Raw genomic sequence first — 23,152 nt, 5'->3', positions numbered from 1 at the left:
TCCCTATATTTCAAAATACACTAAACAATGTTGTTCTAGTTATTTTATATAAGAAGCTAAACTTCATATAGAGGCTACTGCTTTTCTGCCTTTCTGAATGCAACTTGAAACTCCGTTAATCCAATTTACAATAGACTTTTGAGCCTCGGTGCGAACTCACAGCGAATTCGCTGCGGAATAGCAACCTGTTCATATGAACCAATGTTAATGACACACCAAAATCGATTTGCAAAACACAATGCGATTTGCAGAATTGGATTGCATGGGTGTGAACACCTATGCAATCTGTTTTTGGTGCAGACAAAAAAAAAAAAAAAAAAAAAAGTCCTGCACGAGTTTGGTGGGAAAGCGGTGTTATTTCAGCCATACAAATCCATGGCTCAAATAGCACCCCATAAGCACCGTATGTAATTTACAGGAACTTGCTGCGATTCCTGTGCGAATTACATGCAGTGTCCCCCACCGCATCAGTGTGAACCTGGGCTAAAGGACTATCTGGTAATCCTCACAAATTATTCCATTCTGCTGAAAACTGTACTACAAATAAGTAAAAGAAAACCAAAAATGGTAATCTTCACTGTGTATAAGTGACAAGTACACCTTAAAGTGAACCCATGGCTGGGCTATGGACATTTAAAATGGTTAAGCCACTATCTGATCTTTATACCAACCCCGGTGAGATAACAACCTGTGTCCTAGTGTCTCCTGTGCTTTATAGAAAAAAAAAAAAAGCCTATTTCTACCTGTTTTTACAGCACCTCCGGTGCTCACATGACTCCCGTCTCTCCTCTCACAGTCTGACATCTCCAGCGGGCGGGGCCTGAGAACTCCTGCTGACGTCAGCCGGGGAGGAGAGGAGAGATACGGGAATCACGTTAACGCTGGGAGGTGCTGTTATAAAACAGGTACAAATCTGCTTTTTGTTTTTTTATAAAGCACAGGCACTAGGACACAGGTTGTTATCTAACAGAGGGGATGGTTAAAAAAAAAAAAAAAAAAAAAAGATTGAATAGTTTTGTAGCAGTGGGGAGGGGAGCAGAGCGGCACTAGTGAGAGCTGACAGGCAGGGAGGGGAGGAGGACGACGACAGAGGAGAGCTGCAGATAGCAGCGAATGACAGAGGCACATAAACAGACCACGGTGTCAGGGCTCAGCAGCCATGAATAAGCATGGTCTGCTTACAGAGGGGGCGAACCAATCAGTCAGGTATTTCAGGTGATAGAGGGGGCCAAATTACACAGCACAATCACTGTGCTGTATAACATTCTTTAAGGGAACAGGATCCATTTTTTTTTTCAGGTTAACACTAATTAAATTACATATTTCTTAGCTGCAAATAAGCTTATAAAACAAGTCCTCAATGCCCTCTAACTACAAATGGTATGGAGCAATTCATCCTCAGAATTTACAGCAGTGGCACTGCAGTCCTTTTCTCATGCAGATCAGCACGCTCTGAGCCCTTGCTAGCAGCGACCATCAGCCTTTTAATCTGTAAACACACAGCAGGAGCTCAAAGAAGGTGAGAACAGGATAAGCTGAGCCGCTGAATTACTTTGTTTCTGTTGTGAAGTTTAGGATGAATTGGTATAGAGTGCCTTTAGCTACAGAGGTCAGAGAGGGTTTTTGGTAATATAAAGGCTGACTTGCCACTTATGTATATGTAAATACTTGGAACGTCCATAGCTTGTCCACAGATTTTCAAGGCTCTGTAAAGCCCCATATCCATATATAATACTATTGCTTTACTGTTGTAGGTTATGTTTATAAATGCTAAAGTGCAGAAGTTTACACATTTATAACAAAGCCATATGCAATTGCATAATTAGATCTAAACTTAGTGGTTAACCATTAGCCAGAATAAAAATTACATCATCCCCCTAAAGTCTCTTCAGAAAACAACCCTATTGAAGTGTTGATCTCCTATTACCCCATTGCAGTTCCTGCTAACCCCAATTGTCACCACTGTACCTTGAAGTGACGTAGTGGTTGTTGAGAGGAACCATTGAGTACAGCAGGGGACCAGAGATCAAAGCTCCCAAGAGGGTTGGTTTCTGGTCAGACTTTAGGGGATGACCATTCTTCAGCAGAGTGCTATTTGGTGGTGTGGGCAGCAGGGGAGGCAAGGATCCACCACCATCTCAGGCAAAGCTTTAAGTTAAAAACTTTCATTTAGTCACAGCTCACATACATCAGTAATTTAGGTTCTGGCAGCACAATATAAAATACTGTACGAAGCTGCACTCCCCCCATTCAGAAGCCTGGATTAGTGACTATGCACCATCAGATTTGTAAAAACAGCCAAAGGCTACAATTACCATACAGCAGAAAAAAACAAATTGTAGATATACTTTACATATTCTTGCACACACTAATTTCGAAACTGAAAAAAAATGCAATTCCAAAATGCATGGATTCTGTACAATTAAAAAAAAAAAATTAGAACTAAAGCTGGCCAAAGATGGAAAATCGAAATTAGGCAGGTCCCTGCTGAACTGGCCGAATTTCAATCCATCTATGGCAGTTACCATTCCCAAGAAGTCGATCAGATGGTTGACTACTCACAAGCCAGCTTGTTGGAAATTTTCTTTCAATCAGTGCTGATCAGTGTATTCTGAGGAGAGAGCTCTGTCAGAATACAACACAGCGGGGAGGATTCCTCCATCCACCTCGCTTGCGTAGATGGAGGAATCTGTTCAGTTTTTCTGATCAGCTCGCTGGTTGATATAAAAAAAAAAATAAAAAACACACTGATCCATATAGGGCTTGTTTCTTGTCTGTTGATAGCTCACCTCAAAGTAATTATTGTCTTTACTTAGTGGTCGTGGAGCAACGTAGCAGCCAACCTCCCCCGAGTTACCGTGGTAACTGTTGAGAAAATGCAATGACAAAGTTTACTAAAAATTTACTGGTGAGAACAGAAAAAAAAAAAATGTAATAATCATTCCAGCAGTTAATCTTCATTACCACAAATATACCCAATGCTTCGTACACATGTTTATACTTTACATTCAGATCCAAGATCCTATGTTATTAAATATATAAAAATCTCTTTTAATATAGAATACGATGTGCAGGGTGTGATAAACCGGCTTACAATCTGGCTATATGGTGGAGCAATAAAACCCCCTTCGCAGTGAAAGTGGTCTACAATTTTCGTGCCCAGGATGCAAAGTTCCCAACAGACCACAATTTATTTCTGCAAAAAGCAATCAGGACCCTTGTAAAACAAAGATAGCAGAAGCATTGCAGGATGAACGTTCTAGGTAGTCAGGAGGTAGATATAGAGATGGAGCATATATTTTAAATTTCCAGCAACTCTGCAGACTGCCTAGATGCATGAAGTCAGCAGATACATTTCAGTGAGTGTTGTCAATTTTAGTATTTCAAAGTGGAGGAAGCAAAAATAAAAGCTTTACCATGCATTGTTAAAACCCAGAGAGCGATACAAGCTAAATTACCAGCTCTTTTTTCAGCATGCTGACTAAATGGGGAAAGAAGGTTAAAAAAATCCCACACAAGAATTAAAGGGATTGTTAAGGCAGAATGTTTTTTTTTTTTTTTTTTTATCTTAATGCATTCGGATAAAATAACCTGTGTGCAGCAGCCCCCCTAATACTTACCCAAGCCCATCTCTATCCAGCGATGTTGCAGGAGTGTCTCAGCTGCCCAGGACTCCTCCTCATTGGTTGAGAAAGCAGCACGGTGTGATTGAGTTTGACAGCCAATCAAGAGAGAGAGGGGGCAGGGCCGGGTCGCGGCTCCATGTCTGAGTGGACACAGGGAGCTGTGACTCTGCTCGAGTGCCCCCATATAAGTGGCTTGCTGTGGGGGCACTCAGCAGGAGGGAGGGACCAGGAGCACAGAAGAGGGACCTCAGAAGAGGAGGATCCGGGCCACTCTCTGCAAAATAGCTGCACAGAGCAGTCAAGAACATTTTTTTTTTTTTTTTTTAATAGCAAAAGGACTTTAAGGGCATTTTTACTGTTTTTTCAGAGTTTCGTTTTAAAGGATTCAAAGTTCACCTTTGGGAACATGTAACATGTTCCCTCTCCCTCAGCAGCTCCCCGATTCGAAAAGGCAATGGCCTTTTCACAATGGAATCATTTTTATCAGCTTACAAAAGGCGAGCTTGACTTGGTCAAAGCCAAACTGGAGGTGGGTAGCAATTAGTATTGAATATGTATGTTACCAAGTAGGCACCTTTATCTTCCAATGCCAGCTTAAACCAATTTTTGCCCCACCTTCTGCCTCTGGTGCTTGTTGTAAAATATTCTCTAATCTCCCTTGCCCAGTGTACCTCTGAATTTTCACTTTAACTTAACTTTCACTTTAATATCAGGAAGTGAAAAAAAAAAAAATATATATAATATATATATAATACTTATCTGCTCCTGCAATAGTTTTGCACAGGGCAGCCCAGATCTTCTCGGGTCCCATGCAGGCACTCTTAACTCCTCCCCTCCTGCCGGGTGCCCCCACAGCAAGCAGTTTGCTCTGGGGGGCACACAAGCAGGCGCGCTTCCGACCCGTGGCTGTGTCCCCATTCACACACAGGGCTGCAGCTTGGCCTCACCCCCTCCGTCTCCTGATTGCCTTGCTGGCTGTGATTGAGAGCAGTGAGAGCCAAAGGCTCCCGCTGCTACCAAAAACAAAATCAGGAGTTGGAGTCCCCGGAGAGGCAAGCCTCCCGTGGACATCACTGAATTGATAGGGGGCTCAGGTAAGCATTCTTCAGAACAAAAAGGTAGGAATCTGCAACAAAGTTTGTTAAAATCCCTGCAATGTACAGCGATCACCCAGAGGGGAATGTTTTTTTCTCAAATGAAGTGTAGTTATGCTTTAAAAAAAAAAAAAAAGGTACTGCAGCAGGCACACTTTCTGTCTTCAAGATGCCCAGTCACCTATAAAGACACAATGAGGCTGATTTTATAAAATGAAGTGCAAAATCTGGTACAGCTATGCATGATAGTCACCTTCTAACTTCCTGCTGCCGGGTTTTCAGCCTCTTGACTGCCCGGCAGGGAATGACATCATCATCCTGCTCAAGCGATGGGAGTTATTCAGGCACAGCCAGAGCACACTGGGAATTCTTGTTGAGTTGCACATGTAAAGCTTAGTGTACATTTGGTAGAATACTGCAAGCAGGTAAGTGTGTGCTACTGGAGAAAAGGCATAGCAGGTCTCTTCTGCAGTAAAGAGCAGCCTGATTAGTTATTTTACATTTTAGGCTTAGTTCTGCTTTAACACTGTCTTTGGCTTGGTTGTCCATCCCAGCTGGTGTCTCCTATGTGCTGCACACAACTTCCACAGAGCTAAATAAGGTTAGTGAATAGCCCACCCTCTTTACACCCTGAATTGTGAAAAGAGCTGCCAACAGTATACTGCATGTTTTTTCTTGCTCTGTTTGAATGCAGTAATTCTCAGTAATGTGTGCTGTATTATTCAGGAGCAGTAAGTAATATGGAAGGGGAGCTCTGAATAGCGTCTTATGCTGTGCAGTGTGATCTGGACTGTAAATGCATGCAACAATCAGCAACTAATTCACTGCCTTCTACTGTTCATTTAGGTAAAGCTGTGTGGAAAGTTAGACAGACATGACACCTACTAAACCTAAATGCTGTGTAGGCGTTCCTGCAATGATATGTTGGATCCACCCAACAAATCTCACAGGACAGTTTAATTAAAAATAAAAAGCCCAAGAATGGTCAGGTGACCCTTTTTCTTCTAATTTTTAAAGATAATTAATATTAAAGAACTACAGGTTTTGACACTAGTTTTTTTGCACCAAGCTAGTCCAAACCAACCGTTTGCTTCACTAACAGATGTACCTACTAGTAGTGCTTTATAAACTGTACATAGTATAAGCCAAGTACAGTATACAGGGCTGTGTTATACTGTACGTAGCTGATACTGTGTACCAAATTACTTAAATACAGGGCTTCTCCTGATTGGCTGAGGTAGAGAGGCAGGTGGTGATGTCACAATCTCCACCTCAGCCAATCAAAGGAAACCTTGTATTCACTGATTAAATCCAAAGCTCCCTGTAAATGGCTGAGTAGTGTCCAAAAGATTTTGTAGCAGGAGCAGAATAGAAGCAGGAGCAGGACAGAAGTCCCTATACCACTGCTGGAACACAGCGCTGTGTTCTATGCTACATATAGTTCATACAGTGCTCCCAGCTGGCACATCTATTAGGGAGGAAAATAATTAAATTGGACAAAATAACCAATTTAAAAAAGGCACAAGAAACCTGAGTAATGCTTTAAAGCAGGGGTGTCAAACTCAATTTAATCGCGGGCCGCATCAGCATTATGATTGCCCTCAAAAGGGCCGGTTGTATCTGTAAGACTAGATGTCAAGAGCCTCCCCTACCCTTACATAAGACGTCAAGAGCCTCTCCAACATCAGAAGTTGAGTCCCCCACCCTTCCTTACATCACAGTGCACCTTTTACCTTGTGGTGCTGCTGGGAAGAAGCTGGAGGCATTGCTGGAAAGCAGAAAGTATAAGGTCTGGAGCTCTCCTGCAGCTACAGGAGAGATGCGAGGGCCACATAAAATGGCCTGGAGGGCCGGATTCGGCCCGCGGGCCTTGTGTTTGACACCTGTGCTTTAAAGAATTGGGCAATTGTCGTTTTATTTTCTTGTCCAGTTATTACATCTTGCTGCATTTTTACTATGTTCCACCAGTCCCCTGGCCTCACTTTTGTATGCAACTTTGCACTATTCAAAAATAAGAAAAAGATTGGAAGTAATTAAGGGAAGAAAGCTGCACAATATGCAGAGAGGAAATATAAAAAATATAAATTGCTGCAGATAAAGAGTGCAGCTAAAGCCAGTTTAGGAAATTAAAAAAAGAGAAGGACACAAAAAATAAATACTACTTTCTCAAGCATGCTACTCATGAAAAAATAACTAAAAATATTTTACAAACACGCAAAGTCCTACATAAAATCAAGACGACAAAATATGAGTGCATGACTAATGCTGACTGTTATGTAATATGTACTGAGGCATTCGGAAAGTCTCCAAGCTGCTATACTGCATGATAATCGGTGACTCATTGTACAACCAGCTAGATCGCAAACCAATGTAAATTCCTATGTTGTACTTCTTTCTATTCTAAAATGACCAAGCAACAAGGAAGTATTCTCCTTGTAAACAAATACAATTGGTAGAGTATGCTGCAGAACTGAAGTCTAAAGCCGGGTATACATGGTATAAATCTTGGCTAGTTCAGCAGGGCTGGCCGAAATTCAAACCATCTAGGGAAGGCTGATTTTGCCCAAGTGGGAGGGGTTCCCCCATCAACACTGCCTGTTTATGTGGGTTTCGAAAAAAAAAAAAATAAAGATAAACTTGCATCATCTATGACCTGCCTGAAAAGATAAAGGGGATTTTCGGCATGTACCATATCAATGCGGTCTTGAATAGTTCACTGGGAAATGCAGTTGACCTTTGGAGTATATTGTTCTGTTCATGTGAGGTTTGACAGTTAATATGCAATAATTTATCACTTCATTAAGGCCTACAAGTGCTAATTACTGGTAGGACAATCAACCAAGTTCTGACATCACAACACATGTCAATTAAAGTTGCTCCTCCATGAAGTGCATTAATTGGTTCTTTCCCATTTGCCAACCCATAAATGACTGTTCATGGGACCTTTTGAAAATTACCAGCTGTTCCAAAGGGCATGAACCCAGCATATGTCCTACCCTTAGGAGAACTGACACAAAGCAAAAAATAACGCGTTGCTCAATCCCCTTTTGGCTGTATGTAGGAAGGCTCCATCATCCACATGAAAGGCAAGTACAGGCAATAGCTCCGAAACAGCTGCCACAGATCCTAAATTAGGCAAGGAAAGAAGGAGAATCCATGTTTAAGATTAAAAAGAATCAACCAGCGAATGAACGAAATGGGAGGGTCCAATGTGTCCTGGAAAGCCAGAGAGAGAAATACTCCTTTAGCTACGCTGGACGACGTAGTCTTTAGGAGAGAACTTATTGAAGAGAAAGATGTTCTACCTCTTTAGGACACACAACTAACTATCTATCTATCACAGTATTTGCTCACCCCTTTATCAAGCACAACCCTTTATCAAGCACATATTTTCAGGAAAAAATAAATACACTAAATTAAATTTTAGAACACACAATGAACAATTTGTTGGTAAAATATAAAAAGACGGAGATAAAAAAAAATTGTGAAAAACTATAGTACCCAAAAATTGCCAATAGGCGACGCTTTAAAATCTTTACAAGTTATCAGTTTGAAGTTAACCATGAATTATGACCCCAGAATTATTCTCACCTCAACAATCGCTGTGATACCTTTTGTGTGTGGCACAATACCCAATTAGGTTGTTTTTTTACCCCCCCCCCCCCCCATTTATCTTTATTGCTGTCACAAGAGGACTCACAAGCCCCTTATGTGATAGCATGGGCAGGTGATCGGTCCTCTTTATGGAGACATCAGGGCCTCTCCTGCCCTCCACTCCAGCTAATCAGTCACAGATCGTGCTCTCTTTGCGGCTTCCCTGGCTACATTTCTTAACCCCGGAAAGGACGCAATACAGAGCTCCTCCTGATCTACATTTTACAGTGGTCTGGAGGAACAGGAGAACCCGGGAAGCATCTATGTTAACCCCTTAAATATCAGCATATTTATAAAGTAGCTTGGTAGACAGCTCATTAATCTGGCAAGTGTGGCCTTTGAAGCCCATTTTTTGGACACAAGGCAACAAGATGGCTCGATCTTCTTGTAGATCTAGTTTGCCAAGGAGGAATCTTCAAACATCTAAAGAATGAAATTCTTTGTAGCTGTCGGCTTGATGCTTGGGAAGAGGCCGGGACCTGTAGTTCATTCATACACAGAGCTTTGTGAATGAATATAGCATAGTTCATATTCCCATCGCACACATTCCTGGATACAGGCCCATCTATAATGGGTGCTGCCATTGATCAGTGGTAGTTGTATCCTGTCTAAGGTGGGCATGATAAAGCATAGAACCCTAATCGGGTGGCCACCAGGGATGCAATCTGCGGATGCCGGTAGATACAGTAGAGTTCATATTCCAATTGCACACATTCCTGGATACAGCACCCATTCTAGATGTGCCTGTATCCAGGAATGTGTGCGATGGGAATATGAACTCTACTGTATCTACTGGCATCCACAGATCGCACCCTTGGTGGCCACCCTATTAGGGTAATTCGCTTTATCATGCCCACCTTAGACGGGACACAATTACCACTGATCAATGGCGAACATGTATACTTCTTTGTGAATAAGTGACGTGACCATGTGGGTGGAGCCCCGCACGACCACATTGATTTCAAAAAGTGACAGCTAGTGCAGGAAACGTCTCCCCATACCGCTGTCACCAGGAGAGAGAGCAGTTGGAAATGACTGCAGCAGTGGGAACATGTTACATGTGCCACCCTAAAAACAGGTAGAACATGTAGCATGTTCCCAAAGGTGAACTTATCCTTTAATGAAGAATCTAGTAGTGGTTTAAAGAGACTAGGAAGCCCAATAAACACCTTGGACAAATCGCATGGGGTTTTTGCTGAACTGGTGTTAAGCTTTCCATAACTTAACATAGCTTTTTCTAGTTTACAATTTTTCTACTTTAAAGTAAAGTAGTGCTGACTGTCTTGGAAGCATTGCTGGTCCTTGAAGAAGGAGATATCCTCTATATGCCTGCAAACCACATTCCGGGCAAGTTTTCTGGAGTAGCTGTGGAATTATTCAAGGAGGCAATGCATACCTTAGGCAAAAATTCCATTAGAACAGGGCCATCAATGTCACAAGATCTTTTTCTGCCCCCTACAGGAGTAGGACACTAGGCAGGTAAAAGCTTGGACAATCCCAGGGGGTATACACCCACTCTCAGCTATAGGCCCTCAGGTTTTGTTACACGCTGTGTCAGAAGACAGACAACTCCACAGAGGGGTGGGCGCTGTGTCCATCAATGAACATCAGAGAAATGGATTTTACGGCAAGTTAAAAATCCCATTTTCTTTTTCATTCATTGACGAAAACAGCTCCCGATTGTTCTTAACCATTAGGACATTTCAAAGCAGTTTAAAAAATGATTTGTAAAAAAAGTGTGCGCCGACAACCAGGTGGCCGCCTTGCAAACCTGCCTCACTGACGCTTGATGACGGAAGCCAAGGAGACACTAAGCACCCTAGTAGAGTGGTCCTCGACAAGAAAAAGGAGGAATATGACCCCTAATGCAATAGGCCTGATCCACCGTCTGTCTGATCCATCTGGAAATGGTCGCAGAAGAAGCGTACAACCCTTTGAGAGGTCTGTCAGTTGGCACAAATAGAGAGCCTGACTTCCTAAAAGACTCCATAGCTGCCAGGCACACCCCTATTTGCTCGGACCACATTCAAGGCATGCAAGGCAATTTCCTTCAGATGTTGGCCTGGGACACTGGGAAGGCAACACAAATGTCAAATGACAGTCAGACCACCTTAGGAAGGAATGACGGACAGGGGGTAGCACCACCTTATCCTTGTAAATCACCAGAAGGTGGACAGGATAATGCCGCCAGTTCCGACACCCTGCGCGAAGAGGTGATAGCCACCAAAAAAGGCCACCTTGTGGGGGCAGCGCAAGTAGGGAAATCTCCCAATATTTTTCAAAGGGAGGCTTCTGTAGAGCAGAAAGCACCACATTAAGATCCCAGGGCGGCAATAGAGCCCGCACTAAAGTAACCAAAATGTTGGACACCCTGTAGAAAAGGTACGCACCAGGGAGTGTGAGGCCAAAGGTCATTGGAAAAAGACCGCCAAAACAGATACCTGGCCCTTGATGGTACTCCAGGCCGATTTCTGTGCCCCCCCCCCCCCCCGTTGAAAGAAGATCAAGATCCGAGCCACCGAGAAGGAGCGAGGATGAACCACAAGAGACTCACACCATGCAATGTACGTCTTCCACGTACGATGGTAGATCTTTCTAGAAGTAGCTTTCAATAGCGTAGGAATCACCGACTCAGACAAACCTCCATCCTTCAGCACCTGGCATTCACCAGCCAAGCCATCAAAGCCAGCAACTAAAGCAGGATGAAAGATTGATCCTAGGGAAAGCAGATCCTCCCTGAGAGGAAGTCTTCAAGGACCCTCAGTGACCAGCTGTACCCAACCGGCGAGGTCAGTCTTGACAGAATCCCTTCTGCTTTTACCTGCACAGAAATCGTGGCAGAAATTTGAGAGGGCTGGAACTAACCAGTCAGCCCACCTTAGAAAGACGTTTAACTCGCAGGCCAGCCCCCATCCAGTGGGGCTACTGTCGCACCTGACCTAGCACGGAGCTGCGGTCTGCACATGCTCACCGGACAGACTGGGGGGACCCTCTGAATCTAGATTATCTAGTCCGTCGCCCAGTCTGGCAATTGATTGTAGATTCCCCCAGGAACAAAATAACCAAGATAAGAAAAAAAAATAATAAATCCCCAGGACCAGAGATCCCAGCAACGAAATAGGTCCTTCCTTCTGACTAGGCAGGGAAAAAAAAAAAAAACTGAGTGCCTATAGCTGAGAGTGGGTATATACCCCTTGGGACTGCCCATAGTAGGTAGTCAAGCTTTTTCCTGCCTAGTGTCTTACTCCTGTAGGGGGCAGTATAGTCAAATGGTTAAGAAGAATCAGGAGCTGTGTCAGTCAATGAATGAAAGAGAAAGTAGTATTTTCCCTTTTCTGTTAACTTGCTTGTTACTAGATCCACTGTCTATGTTGCACTTGTAATTTCCAGTCACTTAACAACTGAGAAAATCTGCTACCAGGTTTCAACGATTCGCTTACGTAGACTGCATAAATGGAGTCCAAAATGTTCTCTCCCCCCCCCGGAAAAGAATTTCCTGGGCCACCAGCAACAGTGTGCAAGATCTAGTACCGCCTTGGTGATTAAAGTATGCCAAAAATAAAGTTGTAGCATTGTCAAAAAAAAAAAAAAAAAAAAAAAAAACAACAGTATTTTACCGTTTCTCACAGTCAGGTCTGATACCTCATCACTACGATTAGCTCTCTCAGGTTAGAAAAGGTCCTATGATCTAGGCTGGGTCCTCTAATACTTACCTGACCCCTATCTGTCCAGCGATGTTGCAGGAGAGACTCAGCTGCCCAAGACTCTCCTCTTCATTAGCCAAGGCAGAAGCGGAGCACCACTGGCTCCCACTGCTGTCAAAGTCAGTGAGCCAAGGCGTTATGCCTGGCAAATCCACTGATGTTACTATCCGCAGGGTTTATTAACACATCTCCAGCTTCAGCCTGAAGAGACTGCCTCAAGAGTCTTGGTAGCCTTTGATATCAAAAAGGCTTTTGACAGTCCTATGGGGTTACTTGATGCAGGTGTTCCGAGCTCTTTGGTTTTGGCCCGGTCTTTCTGATCCAGAAGGGGACAAGGCAGGGGTGCCCTCTTTGCCCTGCCTTGTTCGCACTGGCCATGGAACCGTTGGTGGAGGCATTGAGGGCATCTGATAAGGTAGCTGGGATTTGTGTGGGCTCCATTGTAGACAAGGTGGCGCTCTATGCAGAGAATTTAATTCTTTCTACGGGACCCTGTCCCTTCACTTTCAGAAGCACTACGGATGCTGGACCGCTTTGCGGTCCTTTTCGGGTTTGCATACTACTAATTAGGTTAAATACCTTGTGTTACTGATTGATCAAGGGCCTAAAAGGTTTGCGGACCTAAATCTGCTTTACAATGGGCAACAACTATTAAATATTTTAGACAGCTTAATTTTCCCCCAGCTCTTCAGTGGTGTAAACAGAGATTGAAGGCCTGGTCATATCTCCCTTTATCCCTTATCGGGAGAATTCATTTAATTAAAATGAAAATCCTTCCAGGTGTATTACAGCCTTAAGCATGCCCCAGAGTGGCTACCGAAATCTTTTTAAACAATTAGATTCACTTATAGGCTCCTTCTTATGGCAATGCCAACCAGCTAGATTTAGCAGGAAAGTTTTATGCAGATCTTGGACACAAGGGGGCTTGGCTTGCACAGACTTTCATACCTACTATTTGGCAGCCATGCATACCCACGCTCATAACTGGCTCATCTCTGATGACACAAATGCCTCAGTAGTATTAGAAGCTGCACATTCAGGACCCTATGAGACCCTTTGCAATCTCCTCTACAGGGGTCTGAGAGTCTCTCACCCGCCCCTTACAGCCCCTTTGAGGGCAGTTATTAAGTCCTGGCATGCTATCATTACTAAACCCAATATAGTGAGGGGGTAAAAGGTCTCCATCAATTCCGCTTTGGTTCAATCCCATGCAACCAGAATTTCATTCCTTACCAGACCCCAGTCTTTGGGCTGCTAAAGGAATCAAATACCTTTCAGGATTCAGATATTTGTGATGGAGTGCACTTTTTACGTTTGATAGATTGAAAGATAAATTTACACTGCCTAATGCGTTCTTCTTCGGATTACTGCAACTCCGACACGCCTATGCAGTGAAAATTGGGTCCTCCTTGTTTAGATTGGAGCAGGACAATTTGGAGGTTTCCCTCCGGGATGACACTCTCAAAAAACACCTTCTGTGATCTACTACTTCCCTCTGTTCATGTGGGACTAGATTGCCCTGCTAACTGCGTGGCATTCGGAGGAGCAGAACTTGGACAAATGATGACTGAGAAGATCTCTGGGAGAGCCCATTTCAAGCACAAATATCGATTTAAGACCAGCTGATCCAATTTAAAGTAGTGCACAGAATTTATTTTACACCACAACGACTACATCATTAATACCCTAATTCCTCTTCTTGCTGTTGGAGATGCTCTAGTGACCCTGCTGGATTTGCCCATATCCATTTCAGTGCCCTCAGATTAGTAGTTACTGGTGGGAAGTGACCCAGTTTAGATCTACCGTTACTATACATGTCCCTGTAAAAGTTGGCGTTTGCCTCCTGAGGTTAGTTGACTCTCTGGCTGTTAATAGGGCAATGCGCACTCTCTTGGGTCTCTTATGCCAGGAAGTCAATAGTGCTCAAATGGAAATCAGACACAGCCCCTAATCTGCCCTTCTGGAAGCCTTTAATCAATAAGGTTGCAACCCTCTACAAAGCTACTTATTTGTCCCGGGGGTTGCCCTTGGCAATTTGAGAAGGTCTGGCACTTGGACAGATTCGGAGTGTACAACAGATGATCAGGAGTCCACAGACTGAATTCATTCCCCCCTGATAAGTTTCAGTTTACTATATGAACAAATGTATTCCTCTGCAGGGATTCAATTTGTTCAGTTAGGATTCTAAACACGAGTTAATATTCTTCGGATACATTATCCTGATAGTTGAGAGGGAACAGGAATCTCCCAATAATTCATCAACCCTTGAAGTGATTTTATAAGAATGACAGAGAAAGGTGTATGGAAAGTTGTGTTTCTTTCCCCCTTTTTTTGGGTTCTATAATAGGAGTTGGTATTCGTAGTTTTATGTATTAGCCGGGGAATGCCTAAAAGCTATGTTTTGTACCCAACATCTCAATTTTTCAATAAAAAGATTAAATAAAAAAAGTCAGTGAGCCAATGAGAGAGCGAGGGGGTGTGACCTAGCTGTGGCTCCGAGCCTGAATGGACACACGGAGCTGTGGCTCAGCTACCTCCATAGCAAGCCGCTTGCTGTGGGGGTACTCGTCAGCGTGATGGCCAGGAGAGCTGAAGAGGGACCAGAGAAGGAGGAGGATCAGGGCTGCTCTGTGCAAAACCCCTTCACAGTGCAGGTAAGTATAACATATTTGTTTTTTTAGGAAAAAAACAAGAGACTTTACAATTACCAAGTAGAAGTCTGAATGACTGAACAGTAAACATTTCGTAACAGATCCCCAATACTTGGACCAAGTATTTCTGTCTTAGGTCTCCAGAATCTCACGTGATGCAGTGACCTGGCCCCTCAATTTCCCCCCCAAACATTAGCCTAAGCTCGATAAAGGGTAAAACAAAAAAGACACTTTATTCAACAACTCACTTCCAATATATACAGTCTCATGTGTTTGATTTCATTATCATATGCAAATGAAAATGTATACAGAACATAGTCAACATACCTTGGTCATCTGGAAAGAGACAATAGGTGAATGAGACTGCAACATTATCATAACTATTAAACAACAAGCCCAAAACAAAGCCGAATACGCATTTCTAGAAGTGTGAACACACCCCATATCTAACAGATGAAAGCAGAAGACATAGGCTCTCAGACTGCCCGTCTCACATTTTCAACGCAAATTATTATAAGTGTCCATTCACATCCCCCCAGTAAACCATAGCTGAGTCTTATGTCATTAGCATCTGTTTAGTCCCTCATTGTGTGAAGTCCTTGGTTGTATGCAGCTTAGGCCTAGAGTCTGTGTCGCTTGGGGTGACAGGGACTTGAATTCCAAGTAACAGTACTCCAAGGGTCCCCTAGCATAAACCCCCACACAGAGCCATGCTCCCCTACAAGCCAGGGCCCGTAGTCCGTGGGCTGCCCTCCACACTCCTCCAGTAGCCCATGGCGAACGTCCCAGCAAATGGGAGTTTGTCACACATTTAATTTCTCAAAGCCTGAATAAGATCCTGCATTAAATCAGAAACGAACACGGTCAGCTTTTGAATACACTTATTACAGGGGAGGAAAAACAAAACACAACCCTGAATGGAAAACTTGAACATTACAATTGTCAAAGCATTTCTCAAACCGACTGGAACCTTAGCAGGGGGGATTAGTGGAGTGTGGGAAGCAGGTTTTTCAGACAGAGGCATCTCTAAAAGTAAAGAACAGGCAGCAGGGCAACAAATCCCAAATGTATATTCTACTCCCAGGGAGGGAAAATGCCAGAGAACACACTGCAAACCTTACCACAGTCATAACGACACTGACCAAGTTAAAATTACTGCACGGAATCCTTGGACACACTAGTTAGTGCCACCTTGATGTCCTCAGTGTCCCTCACCATTCTGGATGGTAAGAATACCCCACGCTGTCCAGTCTCAGTGTCCTCATCCCACTAAAACTTGAGGCCTAGTGAACATACCACCTCCTAAAGTTGCTCTGCCCACTTGTCTGCAAACACAGACTCCACAGTGCCCCTGCCATTATAAAGCACACCATTGGCCACTCTAAAAAACCCAGACTTCCAGAGTCAACCCCAATACAAATAGAGGGGCCAAAGTCCTCAAAAGGAAACAGGGGAACCCTCTGATCAAGGAGGAAAAGAGAATGGTGTCCTATATTCCTAACCCACTTGTTGTCCTAGGGCAGGGATCCTCAAACTATGGCCCTCCAGCTGTTGCAGAACTACACACCCCATGAGGCATTGTAAAACACTGACATTCACAGACATGACTAGGCATGATGGGAATTGTAGTTCCTGCACAACTGGAGGGCCATAGTTTGAAGACTCCTGTCCTAGGGTGTCAACACTGCTTTCCCATAGATACAGAATGGTGAGGGAGTGTTGTCGACCTGGCACAGGAAGCTTCTTACTGGCAAGATAACCAGGTAAAAATAGAGAGAAAAGAGAAAAAGGACCCATTCACATTTAGAGAAAAGGACCCATTCACATCTTGGTATTTTGTTATTATTTTGAGTTTCAGTCTACATTTTTAGACAGAGTCTGAGTTTCTACTTCCCTAGTGATTAATTTCCCCAAGGTGTAGAAGAACACGACTGGCTTTACTGTCACCCAGATCAATTCTGCATTAAACTCTAGCTTTTTCACTTCCTTTAAAAAAGGTATAACGTGGAAGACACAACCTTGGCACATCAAAGGGTTAAAGCCATACTAAGGTAAATAATATATTTCTGGTAACCAAAATCTGATCATCATTTTACAGAAAAAAAAAAAAAAAAAAGTCATATGTCACATTCAATACCATCGTTTTACTAATATCTCCTAGACACAGCACAGAAAAGTGAAACATGACACTGAAATGCCGGAGACATTTCCTCACCTGAGGGTATCCCCGTCTACCATAATATGCTTAGCCCTCTCTTGGTAACGTACTGCCCGCACCTCGCGGATCTCCCGAATTCTCCGCCTCCAGTTCAAGAATCTGTAGTGAAGGTTCAGGTCATCCATGTCTTAGCCTAAGAAAAAAAAAAAAAAAAGGAGTAAAGTTACCAGGTTATCAATGGCATTGTTATCAGTAACTACATGTAACACAGTCATCTGTACCGGGATAGATCTATATAACCTCACAGCATAACAACCACAGCTATTATAGCATATATTCTGTAAAACCCCAATGTCACTAATCAAATTCTAAAACTTTTAGGCCTGTCCTTTAGACATAGATCGGAAGGTGACTGCCTGCCATTTGCAGCAACAGGGCCTGACAGAGTTAAAGTGGTTGTTAAATCAACACATTAAAAACATCCCATCCCCTCTGTAGTATATTGTTATGTGCCCTCGTGTCTGTGTTATATAAAAAAAAAAGCTGCCGATCTGTACCTATAGGAGAGCGTCTCCTGGCGCTTATGTGACTCTCTCCAACTAAAAGTTATAGCGGACGGGCTGAGCACTCCCACTGACGTCAGTTGGGGAGGAGAGAAAGCTGAGGAGTCACATGAGCACTGGGAGACGCTCTTATATAGGTACAGATTGGCAGCTTTTTTATACAACACAGCGGCACATAACGTTATATTACAGGAGGGGACCCATCCATGTTATTATAGTAGCAGGAGGGAAGGGGGTGGGCACTGAGAGCAGGGGGGAGGACAGAGGAGAGCTGTGGATGACGGAGGCACAAACTGACCACGGTGTCAGGGCTCAGCAGCCATGATAAACCATGGTCAGTTTACAGGGGGGAGGGCATAGCCAGGCAGGATCAGCCAGGTTTTTTTAAGAGATAGAAGGGGCCACAAATTACACAGCACAAGCACTGTGCTGTTATTCATGCTCTAAGACAGTAATGGCAAACATTGGCACCCCCGATGTTTTGGAAATACATTTCCCATGATACTCAACTACACTGCAGAGGATATGAGCAGCATGGGAAATTCAGTTCCAAAACATCTGGGGTGCCAAGGTTCACCATCACTGCTCTAGGGGGAACAGGATTTTTTTTTTTTTAAAGGGTAACAAACACTTTAAAAAGTATTTAAATGAAAGTTTAATATACTGCAGCTTACCAATCCTTAAAAGTGTCATGAACAACTGAAGACCAAGCCTTTTCTGGCACTTTTTGTTTACAAGTTTAAAATCAGTATTTTTTGCTAGAAAATTCCTTATAAGCCCCCCACATTATTTTTTTGTAGACGAGACCCTAGGGAATAAAATGGCGTTTGCTGCAATTATTTTTAGGTCACACAGTATTTGCGCAACGGTTTTTCAAACACAACTTTGGAAAAAATAGATTTGAATGATTTAAAAAAAAATTACAATATATAGCCCAATTTTTTTGTACAATACGAAAGATGATGTCACGCCGAGTAAATAGATACCCAACATGTCATACTTTAAATTGCACACGCTCATGGAATTGCGACAAACTAAGGTACCTAAAATCTCCATAGGCGATGCCTAACGCCTTTACAGGTCAGCTGTTTCGTGTTACAGAGGTCGTATAGTGCTAGAATTATTGCTCCACTTGCGTAACACTACCTCACGTGTTTTTTTTTTTTTTTTTTTATTTACACTGTCCCTACAAGTTTCTTTTTTTTTTTTTTTTTTTTTTTAATCACTTTTATTCCGATTACAAGGAACGTCCCTTGTAGTAGAAATAAGGATGACTGGTCATTTTTATAGAGAGATCTGGGGTTTAAAAATCTCTCCTTTACCTGTAAAAGCAAAAGATTTTTTTATTTTACATACTGTGACCAGAGAAGCACAATGTTACCATAGTAACACTCATACTCTGGGGAGGCGGTCAGGATTTTTGTTATTACTGGTATAAACAGCCATTTTTACTGAATAAGATTGATTCCGTGTTTACTATTGGTACAGATTGGCTGTGATTGGCCCTGTCTGTACCATGTGATCACTGTGACCTATCATGGAGAACAACACAAAAAGTACACAATGAATGCAAGTCATCCATTGTGTACAACGGTCATGTGATCTGTTGCGATTGGTCACAGCGATCATGTGGTAGGGGGGCGGTACACTGATCTGTCATCCACTGTGTCAGGGATGTGGTCATATGATGTCCACCCAGAACAAGAGCTCCCCAGGGGTGTGGAAATTTATTTTAAAAACTAATTGTGCAAGGGACTAAATCAGGGTCTCAATCTACTTGTCCTGATAAAAAAAAATAAAAAAAACAGTATTTAAATAAGGTTTTAACCTTGCACTGTGCATCACCTTCTCACCTCCCTGCCAGTCTCCAGCACTGCACCCAGGGACTAGCAGGGAGAGGAAAGACCTTGCAGTGTGACAAGCACCGATTGGGTGCTCGCCAGGAAAGGGGAGTGTTGGGCTCTCTTAACACAGCAAAAGCACATCTGCTGAGTGAGATAATGAGGTGTCGGCCCCAATGAGAGAAGAAAAAAAAAAAAAAAACACTTTATTGCTTCAGGGTATCCCTCGCACATGGAAGCACTTTGGTGCTCAGTACAAGCGCATGCTAAGCAGCCAAATCAAGCTTTGGTGTCTGCTCTGTGAGGCTCTATTCCCACCTTGGTGTTTTGGGATTGCGGCAGAATCGCTGTGATTCTGCTCTCAAACACAAAGCATACTACAATCGCAAAACGCAGGTTCAGGTGCCATTTTCAATGGCACCTAAAACGTGGAGTGGCTTTGCCGCGGAAAATTGCATTGCGTGAAGCTTGTCGCCCAAAAAGAATCTTCCGCTCCTTTTTGGATGACAAGCTTCACGTGATGCCGCACACTGCATTTTAGGTGCCATTGAAAATAATAGGACCTAAACCTGCGTTTTGTATTTGAAGTGCATTTTGAGATCGCAGGCAGAATTACAGCGATTCTGCCGCAATCCCATAACGCACAGATGTGAATGGAGTAGTCCCAGTTCACAATGATGCAAATCAGATGTGATCCATATGGCCATAGATTTGCATGGCATCTAAAAATACATTGTTTTCTATGAAGGAAGTTCACATCTATGTTTTCTATGAAGGAAGTTCACATCTATGTTTTCTATGAAGGAAGTTCACATCTATGAGGCGAGATTTTGATCCAGTTGAAAGAAGAAAAAAAAAAAATGGGTCCTGTGTGAGTTTGAAGCAATGTATTCAAAAACTTGACAGCATGGAGTATAGTGGCATTCTGAGAGAACTGTTCATAGAGGATGCAATTCATAGCCAGTTTTGCATAGAAGTGGCTGGACGGCAGTTTTGTAGAGAAGAGGATGGATGGCATTTCTAGCACATAAAGACCGACTGAAAATTGCAGCATAATTAAATTTGCATTGAACAAAAGGGTATTCCCAATCGCATCCCTGAATTGTATCAGAATCGCACCTGAACAACTACCTTTGACAATTGCACTGAAAACCACACCACAAAGTAAACCCTGCCCGGTACTGCATTGGCAATATACGATTTGGGCATCCCTGCTAACACCTGGCAGTCATTTGACTATAGGTCGGGCAGGAACTTGTTAAAGAAAAAGTATAGCCAAAGATGTTTTGGCTGTGCTTCTATGGATCACAGGAGTGCTGCTTGTTCTGTACTCCTGTAACTTGTTTTTAGCCGACAGCGGGCTGAGGTCACAGAGTCGGTGCAGGCTCTGAAAAGATCTCACCCGTATGGTCGGAATCTGTTCAGCCTCTCAGTAAACCGCTGAGAGCCTGAGCAGGAAGGGGGTGAAAGTGCCCTGTAATGAAGTGGTTAACAATGTTGATAAACATTTGCTGGAGGCTTTTTTTTTTTTTTTTTGACAGCTGTGAGTGAGCAGAGAACAGCTGTGTAAGAAACGAAGACATGCCATTTTAAGATCGCGAGGGAAGGCGATTTTTTAACGATTAATCGTGCAGCCCTACGGTAGGGACTGTGAATATCTCCTAAACTTGCACAGTTTAGAAGATATTTAGAGTGCATGCAGCCAATGGTGTCATCTGGGCAAGCACTCTAATGGCACTTTTCCACTACAAGTACCGGCTCGGCTCTACTCGGCCCTGCTTGCTTTTCCACTGCTGGTACCGCATGGTACGGTTCGGTACGGTATGGTTTGCTTTTCCACTAAAGTAGTACTAAAGTTAAGTGGGTGGGATAACAACGATTCTCTGACCAATCTGTGGCAAGTAGTGACTGCATGCAAAGGATTGTAGGACATGGTACCGGGTATGGTACCTCTTGGAACCACAATTGAGGTGGTACTGTTTTTGAGAGCCGTACCGTTCGGTTCCATGCAGTGGAAAAGCGCCGCCGTGCCGTACCGAACCGTTCCTACACCGTACCATGCGGTACCAGCAGTGAAAAAGCACAAAAGCGAGCCGAACCGTTCGGTTCCATGCAGTGGAAAAGCGCCACCGTACCGTACCGAACCGTTCCAACACCATACCATGCGGTACCAGCAGTGGAAAAGCACAAAAGCAAGCCGAACCGTTTGGTTCCAAGCAGTGGAAAAGCGCCATAAAGGAACAGTCGCCTGTGCCGTTTCTGGCGGCTCCAGCACGCATGCGCTGTAGTGACGTTATCGCGGCTCCGGCCACTCACAGCACCAGAGCCTGCGAACCTAGAAGAAACACCGGGAAGAGGTCACCCGATACATACTAGCTCATTATGCCTTTGTCTTACAGGTTATTTTATTACTATTTTTTTAAATCTGGGGTTTATAACCTATTTAAGGCCCCTTTCACACGGCTCCGTTCTGCTCAGTGAGGGGGGGGGGTCAATCCGCCGATCCCCCGCTGAGCGGGCGGATGACAGCTCCTTCTCCGCTTTGTGTGGGGAGACGGAGCTGTCAGATCCCCACTCTTCTCTATGGGGGAATCAGATGAAAACAGACCGCCTGTCCATTCTCATCAGATCCGCTCCGCCAGACGGATGGAAAATAGGGTTTCCATCCATCCGGATTTGACGGACAGGATCGGATCAGATGTCTCCGCTGACATCTGCTGCCCCATAGAGATGCATGGGGCATCCGTTCAAATCCGCCTGAAAAAAACTGACAGGCGGATCTGAACGGTCCGCTAGTGTGAAAGGGGCCTAACGGTACACCAATAGCTTACTTTGCACAATATTTTGGTTGTGACCTGATTTGGGTAGTGCAGAGGTACACTCATACATTATAACCTGATACAAGATTACCACCCACAATCTGCTAATGAGGAGCGGAGGAAAGGACAGCAGAGCCCTGGAGTAAAGCATTCTTCTGTATATAATGGTCCCATAGTAAAATGATGGCATGCTCTTCTTCATCAGCTGGGGGGAGGAGGGGTGCCAGTATGAAGAAGGATATTGATGCCCCCCCCCCCCCCTGCTCCTGTTATGTGAGGGAGGAGCTGGGAGTCAGCTTGTGCTGTCAGTATGAGGAGAGGACAGCTCTGCCTGCGGCTATCATCCTCACAGCACTGACCATAATAAAGGATATCTCTGCAGTACACCCTCCCAGCAGTGACAGGTCCTCTTCACATGTGCTGACTCCCCCCTCAGACATGGTCCTCTACTATATGATGGATGGAAACTCTCCTCTCCCCTAACAGTCAGCTCCCACTCCTCACTCACCACCTGCTATGGCGCCCGGACTCTCCCCGTCTCCTATTCCGCCGCATCCCCCGCTCATTCTCCCCACATCACAGACCCGCTTACCTTCCGCCATGGATACCATCAGTGACTTCTCCAGGCTGGGAGCCTCCGGGCCAATCACCGCTCCGTTCTCGAGACATCGGCCAGTCAGCACTCTCCATTGTGAAAGACACTCTGATGCAGCCAATCAAGGGAGAGATATTAGCTCGGCAGGCGGGAAATAACTTTTTACTGCAACTCTTTCTAGAGCGCCAATAGGCCGGACTACTTGACGTCTTCGGTGCGGCAGCCATCTTGTCGGTGATTCTAATACCGCTGCAGGTAAGTTGCGGGCTGCAGGAAAATGGCCGGAGGCCTGAAGATTCCCTGTGCCATGGAGACATTTTAGGGACGGTTTTCCCTTCAGTCGGGGTCGGTCAGAGGGTGGACAATGTGACGCGGGTGGTGATGTACACTAGAACAGCGTGTCAGGTGGGTGGAGAGAGGACTGTGTAGGAGTAGGGACGTCCAGGG

The 23,152-nt window shown here is 44.0% G+C and overlaps 1 protein-coding gene across 1 annotated transcript in view; it reads right to left on the bottom strand.

Moving 5' to 3' along the window:
- Positions 1–22,758, bottom strand: part of SPRYD3 (SPRY domain containing 3) — a 61,840-nt gene extending 39,082 nt beyond the window's left edge. The window contains exons 1-3 of the mRNA XM_082247257.1: positions 22,703–22,758; positions 16,945–17,080; positions 2,790–2,865 (exon numbers count right to left, since the gene is read on the bottom strand). Coding sequence (XP_082103383.1) covers positions 2,790–2,865; positions 16,945–17,072 — 204 coding nt within the window. The 5' untranslated portion in view covers positions 17,073–17,080; positions 22,703–22,758. The remainder of the gene's footprint in view (positions 1–2,789; positions 2,866–16,944; positions 17,081–22,702) is intronic.
- Between the last annotated feature and the right edge of the window lie 394 nt (positions 22,759–23,152).

The sequence above is a fragment of the Pelophylax lessonae genome (genome assembly GCF_965119305.1).
Source record: "Pelophylax lessonae genome assembly, chromosome: 2".
Lineage (NCBI taxonomy): Eukaryota > Metazoa > Chordata > Amphibia > Anura > Ranidae > Pelophylax > Pelophylax lessonae.
The sequence above is the reverse complement of the archived record's forward strand: the minus strand, read 5'-3'. Positions and strand labels throughout refer to the sequence as shown.